Source organism: Cyphomyrmex costatus, unplaced genomic scaffold, assembly GCF_001594065.2.
Source record: "Cyphomyrmex costatus isolate MS0001 unplaced genomic scaffold, Ccosl1.0 scaffold419, whole genome shotgun sequence".
NCBI lineage: Eukaryota > Metazoa > Arthropoda > Insecta > Hymenoptera > Formicidae > Cyphomyrmex > Cyphomyrmex costatus.
This window is the reverse complement of record NW_017278416.1, coordinates 187294-195270: the sequence shown is the minus strand read 5'-3', so window position 1 is coordinate 195270 and position 7977 is coordinate 187294. Positions and strand designations below refer to the sequence as shown.

General features: G+C 31.2%; 2 protein-coding genes across 5 annotated transcripts; one reads left to right on the top strand and one right to left on the bottom strand.

The window, feature by feature from the left end:
- Nucleotides 1-1466: 1466 nt before the first annotated feature.
- LOC108777241 (zinc finger and SCAN domain-containing protein 29) lies at nt 1467-4050 on the top strand. 4 transcript variants are annotated; one of them, XM_018544075.1, is made up of 5 exons: nt 1467-1916; nt 2070-2303; nt 2826-2936; nt 3134-3470; nt 3900-4050. In XM_018544075.1, exons 2-4 carry the CDS (start codon nt 2078-2080, stop codon nt 3247-3249), a joined length of 453 nt encoding a protein of 150 aa, XP_018399577.1. In that variant the 5' UTR covers nt 1467-1916; nt 2070-2077; the 3' UTR covers nt 3250-3470; nt 3900-4050. The 4 variants fall into 4 exon arrangements, 3 of the variants coding, with proteins under 3 accessions (XP_018399577.1, XP_018399576.1, XP_018399578.1); XR_001940820.1 differs by having other exon boundaries at nt 1467-2303; nt 2826-2980; XM_018544074.1 differs by having other exon boundaries at nt 1467-2303.
- A 231-nt stretch (nt 4051-4281) lies between these two features.
- On the bottom strand, nt 4282-6691 carry LOC108777242 (putative nuclease HARBI1). Its single transcript, XM_018544077.1, has 3 exons — nt 5678-6691; nt 5150-5249; nt 4282-4770 (listed from the first exon to the last, which is right to left on the bottom strand). The coding sequence occupies exons 1-3, from the start codon at nt 6202-6204 to the stop codon at nt 4570-4572; spliced, it is 828 nt and encodes a 275-aa protein (XP_018399579.1). The 5' UTR covers nt 6205-6691; the 3' UTR covers nt 4282-4569.
- Nucleotides 6692-7977: the final 1286 nt, after the last annotated feature.

The following is a 7977-nucleotide window of genomic DNA, read 5'->3' as shown; positions in this document are numbered from 1 at the left end:
ATTTCTAGACACGTCATACAGACTTCTGCTCAATTTACGGCTCCCGATGGCCGCTTCGAGCACGTTCACCTTGATATCATTGGACCTCTTCCAGAAAGCAATGGTTTCAAATTTTGTTTAACACTAATTGATCGTTTTTCCCGTTGGGCAGAAGCGATCCCGATAGCTGATACCTCAGCAAGAACTATCGCGAAAGCATTCTACGACAACTGGATCACACGCTTTGGTGCCCCTGGGACAATCACTACAGATCAAGGGACTCAATTCGAGTCTCAGCTTTTCTCGGCCCTTCTTTCCTTCATCGGCTGCAAGCGCATCCGCACGACGGCGTACCACCCAGCCTCCAACGGGATGATAGAGCGCTGGCACCGTTCTCTTAAAGCAGCAATTATGTGTCACAACACTAAAAATTGGACAGATATCCTCCCAACGGTACTGCTCGGATTAAGGACTCACGTTAGATTAGACACTAATGCTTCTCCAGCCGAATTCGTGTATGGCACGACCCTTAGGGTACCAGGAGAGTTTTTCCTTCAAGGAGATTTCAGACCAGACCCCCAAATTTTTATTAACGATTTTCGCCAAGGTATGCAACAAGTTAGGCCAGTTCCAGTAGCCCACAAGTGTAAGAAAAAAGCGTTCGTTTTTAAAGAACTCGCTAACTGCTCACACGTTTTCTTACGTAAAGATTCAGTAAAAAGACCCCTAGAACGTCCTTATAGTGGCCCGTTCAAAATTGTGGAAAGGATCTCAGATAAAGTTTATTCTATCGAGTTAAATGGTAGGACAGTCAGCGTCGCAGTAGAACGTCTGAAACCTGCACATTTTCTGTCAGAAGACACAGACAATCAACCTCAAAAAACTACCCTCATAACACCCACACAACCTAGTCAGACCCCGTCACCAGATTTAACAGTACAAAAACCCATTAGAACTTATCCGAGTGGCAAAGGACGGGTACGTTTCAATTTAACTAAAAATAAGTAACAATATTACACATCATCCAGCGTTAGTTTTAAGTATAATTTTAAAATTAATATTAGTGTTTCTACTTTATATGTTCCTACATAATTTAAGTTAGTATCGTTAACTCTAGAAGGGGAGTATGTGGCGCCTCATGCGTATCCGCCCAAAGGGAACGGAGTTTTATGTTGGCAGCGGCGACTATGTTATGTACATACTACTTCTCTTGTAACCAATCAACCAGTTAAGTTCTCAATAAAGACTATGGTACTCTGGACAACGTATTAGTAGTGATATACCTACAAATGACGTGATAATGGAAAAGGTCGCCAAAATAATATATATCATTTACAAATCAGAATTATAATCAGTATATTAAATCAAATTGTAGTTACAAGCGCGTGTGAGTTACGATGGTCGCACTTATACACATATAAGTCGCTACTTCAAATTCGCTTACAATCTGCTCGTGGAATAATATGATCTTTCCGTTTCTCGGTATACAATGCGCTATACAAAGAGATACGACTGTTTTGACGCACGTCAGCTGAGCGACTGTATCTTTGTCAAATTTTAACGCTTGCTTCTGTCCGTCGCGTCTTTCTCGCAATTTCTATTTATTGTCAATATTTTGCGTGTAACATATCGGTCGTCGTCGTTATATTTACAATACGAAATTATATATTACAATATTTCTAATTACAATATAATGAAAGATAATCATTTCTAATTACGTTTCTCTTATGTGACCATATACAGATTTAATAAAAATATGATGCAGAAAGTATATTGCGGAAAAATAATCTATGTACATCTCTAGTTCAGATTTCTTCAGCCTTGATTTCTTGTTTTCGCCTCATATTGCTAAACCGGTGAAAAGAAACGGTCGCAAGAAGTTTGTGGATTTAAAGGCTCTCTGTGTTTATTCGCGTCAGCTGTTTCTCGTTATATAGGTCAAGTATATGTTCGTGTACCTGAATGCCTCTACCTATTCTAATTTAATGCACTATCATGTTTCCATGGCTGATATAGTGGTGACTTGGTCACCACAATTTCATTAATGGACGGAAAAAAACATAAACATGTTGATATTTTCGAATCATTAGTTGAAAATATGAAAGAAAAAGGTTTTTCTAAAACGGCTCAACAAATGAAATTGAAATTAAAAAATTTGGGACTTGCTTACTTTAAATGTAAAAGAGAAAATAGTCTTAGTGGTGCAGCAAGAACAACCTGTCCATTCTTTGAACAATTAGATATTTTATACAGTACTCGACCAAATGTGCAAGTCCTTCATGATGAATCAGGAATCGACACTGCAGATATTCAAAATGAATCATGTAAGTGTCATAATTACATTTATATTTAAATAAAATTAACTAATTCATTTAAATACCTTCTTGAATTTTTGGTCTCATTCTATTAGGAGCGTTCCAAAGTGTCAAATGAACCATTCATATCAGTGCTACAAGTGCTCTGTAGCGTTTAAAGCACTAAGTGGACCGCAGTTTTAATCCTGGATCTACAATACGTGTTTTGAGCTTAAGCCGTAAGAAATCAACCTGCAATTACGGTCGAATTCGAGGAGAATAATTGTCTAAGATTCGTCCATTTTTTATGGTTTAAGGCTTAGAACTCTATTGTAGATGTGGGGTAATAGATGTGATATAAGATTTTGAGTGCATGCCAATAAATACGTTTTATTATGTTTAAAAAACTGTAATAAAAAAATAAGTAAGATTAGGTAAAACATAAAACCTAAATGTAGCATAATTTTCATTAAGAATCCTGGTTCTGAATCATTTGATGCTGTGCTTAATCATGATTAAAATAAAAAAGTAATTAACTAAATATGATTTCAGCTTGTGAATATATGCAGGATTGTTCAAGTATAAATGAGAGTGAAATTCCGGAAGAAGACGAGTCTAGTTCAACTATTAGCAACGAACCTCCTAGAAAGAAGAAATATGTCTGTAAGAATCGTCTAGATGTGTATATGGTAATTGAATAATATCAGGTATTTTCGGTCATTTTTCCGCAATTTTAATTAAGATAAATTTTAAATATATGTTTAATATTTACGTATATCTTTATATACTTATTGTATATATTAAACTTATTGTATATATTAATATCAATATATAAATGTACAATTATTATAACATTATAGATAGAAAAAGCTACGAAACTGTTTTAGACAAATATACACAGAATATGTTACAATCTCAAAAAGAATTTTTAGCAGATATTATTGTAAAACAGAATATGAGATGTAAAAAGAGATGATAAAGGTTGAAATGGAAAACTAAAGATTGTGGGAAAAAGAAATAATAGAGAAGGAGCATGCATTTCAAAAGGAACAGATGCAATCTTTTGTACAAGCAATACAATTAATAGGTTCTTCGACTGTGCCATCAAATTATGGAATGCCACAAAATTTTCTAATGCCTCAAAATTATGGAATTGGAACAAATTATAAGCTGCCACAACATGTCAAAATTATTCCGGTATGTTTATAATAAAGTTAGTGTAAGTTAAGAAAAATTTACATAAGCCATATTTTCAAACTTAATGAATTTAATCGTAAGGATTAGAAGAACCTGATCGATTAATGTTATGCCCGTATCACACTAGGATATTGCGTCTGCATTCGCGATTGCATCTCTTGACCAATCGGACGAGACCTGCTGGACAGCTTCTTTTGATTGGTTGAGACGCAAACGCAAAAGCAATCTCCAGTTGCTAGTGTGATACAGACATTAGACTAGTGTTTAACTATGTTAGATAAAACAAAGTTGGCCATTTTCTCCTCTGAATCTTTATGATTTAATTTGTTAAGTTTACGAATACGGCTTATACATATAAACCATGCTTTACATCGATACATTATACCTAATTACTTTATATAATATAAAATCTTTATTTTTATTTAATAGGTGAAACAAGGAAATATCCCTGAGCTAAGTGGAATAAATACACCAACGACGTCAACATCCACATCTTCTAGTATTACTGAGAATGACGACAATTCAAAGACATAAAAATTTATTTATTTTATTGATTTACATAAACGTTTATTTTACTGCAGATAAGCAATATTTTATTATCACTTACTGAAACTATATATAATCTATTATAAAAGTATATTATATAATAAGCTAAAGTATTATAAAATATATTAAGTTTAAATTTATAAGAAATCAAAGTATTATAAGATCTAAGTATTATAAAATCAAAGTATTATAAATGTTAAGTTTAAGACAAAATAACAATACTCCAACAAACAAATATACATTATATACAATTTGGTATTTGCTGGGCAATAAAGTTTTACAGAGTATATCAAATAAAATTGTTTAAATTTTATCTTAATATCGTCTTTCGTAAAGGAAAATTTGCAGATAAGTAATCTTTTAGACATTCTCGTATAATAGTAGAACATACATTGCCTCGTTCACGATTTATTTGTTCTCTTGGTTGCGCAAATATTTCAAACTCAGTAATCCATTCCTCAAGAAATCTGTCATTATTTTCACAAAAGTTGTGTAACACACAACATGCAACTATAACTTGAGGTACAAATTTATAGTTACAGTCCAATCTTTCTTATAATATTCTCCATCTGACTTTTAGTCTTCCAAATGCCATTTCTACTGAAACCCTTGCTGAATTGAGATAGACGTTAAATGATTCTTCTTCAGATGAAAGTGAACCAGAATAACCCTTCATTATCCAAGGCAGAATTGGATAGGCCGGATCTCCGACTATCATGAAAGGTATTGCTTTTCCATTTATATATTTTTCTACCTACAATAAATTAAATGTATTTTTTTCAGTATCATATATCATATATGTATATATATACCCAGATAACATTTATGTTGCATAAGATATCTAAAAGACGTCTTTTAGAAGTCTTATGTCTAAAACATGTCTAAAAAACGTCTTTTAGATATCTTATGCAACATAAATGTTATCTGGGTATGTGTGCACATACACACACAATTTGATTTACAAAATACAAAAGAATCTTGTGCTCCGCTAAAATACAAAATACAATTTTATTGCATAAATAGTATAATTAATAATATAATTAATAGTATAATAGTATAATAGTATAATTCATAATTCATAATCAATTAATAAATAAAAAGTATTTGAATTAATTAAAAAAAAAGATAAAAACCTGTGGTATTATTTCGTGTGAGTTTTTGTATAATGTACTATTTTTGAAAACCACGGCATCATGAACACTCCCAGGGTGTTTAGCAAAAATATTACGAAACCTGTTACAGATAAAAATATTTAAAAAATCAATATTTATTATTACATCATTATTATTGTTTTGTTTTTATGTATATCATCGTAATTTTAGGTATTAAAATTACATTGGCTGCTTTCTTTTTAGGAGACACAATTGATACAAACGTTGTTCTATTCTTCTTGATATTGAATGAATAACAAAGAAAGAAGGATTTGTGTCGACTGTATCTCCTAAAAGGAAAACAGTCATCTTAATGCTGTACTATCATAAATTACACATTGGATGCATTTAGAATGATAACTGCTCACTGTGCATTCAGTGAGCAGACGTATTACTGAATGAACCCATTAAAAGATTCAACATAGATATATTTATTGTAAATAATACATTTGCATATATTTTTACAAATTTGATCCTAATATATATATATGTATCATGTCTTTCAATTACCGTCCATTATGATCTACTACTGCTTGAATATTGTAAGATGCCCATCCTTTTCTATTGACAAAATCTCTATAACCTTCTTCTGATGCTGTAATAGGTATATGTGTTCCATCAATGCAACCAATTATTTGAGGAATATGAGACACATTTTCAAATTGTGTTGCAATATATTCAGATTCGGCTTGATTTGGCATTTTAATATAAATGAGAGCCATAATGTTATTAATAGCTTTTATAACTTTGTAAAAGCATTTCTTCACTGTAGATTTATGTACTCCAAATATATTCCCAACTACTCTATATTCAGAACAACTAGCAAGTTTATATAGAGTTATAGCAATTTGTTTGTTTACAGATACAGGCTCTCTAGCCTTTAAAATTTGCATTTTGGGTTGTAGCTCATCTTTAAGTAAATCACACAATTTCAAGAAACTTATTTTTGACATTCGGAAACTTTCAAGCCATTCCGATTCAGTATAATGATTTAATACAATACTTTCCCAAAATTTATAACTCCTTTTTTCATTCATATTTTTCTATATTGTATGCCTTTCATAATAAGATAAGGAGGTATTGGATTACTTACAACTTTCCATGTAAAAAGTAAGTTAAATTTTTACTCCAAACATAACCTTAGTAAACGTTGGAATAAGGCTCGGCGTCCTGTACTTATTAAATTCATTATGTGTTTTCTGCGAATATATTGTTCGTTTTGTAACATACAAAATTTGATCATACATTCTTGCACTGACATTTTCTCGTTTTTATTTTTAATAAATACACTCCTCTTATGCCGAGCATGCTTTACCAAACAGCAGTATCGCCAGCATATATGTAACATGGTATAAAGACAAGGGTATGCTCACGCGCATGATAGTTTCAGACAACCAATCAGAAATGTCACTCAGTCTACGTCACATTAAGCGGCAAATTCAAAATGCATTTGCTTAGTACTTCTACATACAGTATTGAATTACGGTATTTTCTAATAAGATTGACTTTAAAAACGTGATTTCTCGCCGCTAAATTCAAATAATTTATTCTAATCGTATCACAAATAATTTCAAAAAATAAAAAAGAAATCATCTTCCATTATATAAATTGTGAAATAATTTATATAAAGGAAGGTGATTTTAGTTACACTTTTAGTAACAATTAATACTTTTCTTGAAAAGCAATTCACATTATTTATTGTAGAAATACGCAATTAGCAAAAAACTTTCATTGTGCTCTTTTTACAAAAAAAATATATACATATAATGATCATTTAAGATTCTTTTGTAACTTATTTTTAAGGAATGGACGATGAAATGAATAAAAAAACAATTGCAGGTATATGTGTATATATAATAACTAATATGTAATATAATAAGTATAACGTGTATATATAATATAAGTAATGACTATATTTATTAAGAAATTTTGATAATCATTACATTTGAAGAAGGCTCAATCAAGGAGCCGAAACATGTCATGTATGCATACGAAATTTAATTAAATTCAAAATTTTTATATACAGGAAAATTTAATTTGTAATGTTTCGTTGACTCTCAGAGTTGCCTTTATTATTATCCTCTATTGTTTCAGCATAAATAAATACATAAATAAATAAGGTGGAATTGTACAATAGTATTAATCGATGAAATTGTCAGTGCTCTTGGTGAAAATTTTTCATATAATTTAAAAATATTTTTAATAAAGAATTTAAAATCTAGATTTGTTTATACGAATGTTTATACGAATTCACATATAATAAAAAATTATAAGAAAAAGTGTATTCTTTCTCAATACTTCTGAAAGCGTTTTAATTCATGTAAAAATTCTGACAAATTTTCACCAAGAGTTTCGTGATATTTTTGTTTGATTGTAAAAAGTTAACCTAACCAGATTAGTTATTTACATTTACACTATCAATTTGTTTATGCGTTAATATGCAATATTTCAACCTTACCATGCGTTAAATTTACATTTTCCTCGCACACTTCGATCCATTTTGCAGCAATTTCAGGATCTTTAGGAAACCTGAAATATTTTATTTCCTCTCCTTTCATTCTTACCGTTTTTCGATAATAATTATTGCAGACTTTTACTGCACAAACAGCCATTATTTTTAATAAAAACTCTTGCTTACTTTACCGCTTTAACGAATATCATAAATACGGCAGCCCATACTTCATTGGCACTCAGAGTCCGAAAGCTTCCGAAAGCATCCGAAAGTAGCCGAATGTGACGTAAACTGAGTGATGCGCAAAAGCTTTCTAAATTCGTCCACCGGATGAGCATACCCTTGTGTTTATACCATG

Coding starts and splice junctions, on each gene's coding strand:
- LOC108777241 (XM_018544074.1), top strand. CDS start 2,024: ATGGACGGAAAAAAACATAAACATGTTGATATTTTCGAATCATTAGTT. Junction 2,304..2,825: donor AGATATTCAAAATGAATCAT/GTAAGTGTCATA, acceptor ATATGATTTCAG/CTTGTGAATATATGCAGGAT. Junction 2,937..3,133: donor TAGAAAGAAGAAATATGTCT/GTAAGAATCGTC, acceptor ATAACATTATAG/ATAGAAAAAGCTACGAAACT.
- LOC108777242 (XM_018544077.1), bottom strand. CDS start 6,204: ATGAATGAAAAAAGGAGTTATAAATTTTGGGAAAGTATTGTATTAAAT. Junction 5,250..5,677: donor GTAGTAGATCATAATGGACG/GTAATTGAAAGA, acceptor TATCTGTAACAG/GTTTCGTAATATTTTTGCTA. Junction 4,771..5,149: donor CACACGAAATAATACCACAG/GTTTTTATCTTT, acceptor AATTTATTGTAG/GTAGAAAAATATATAAATGG.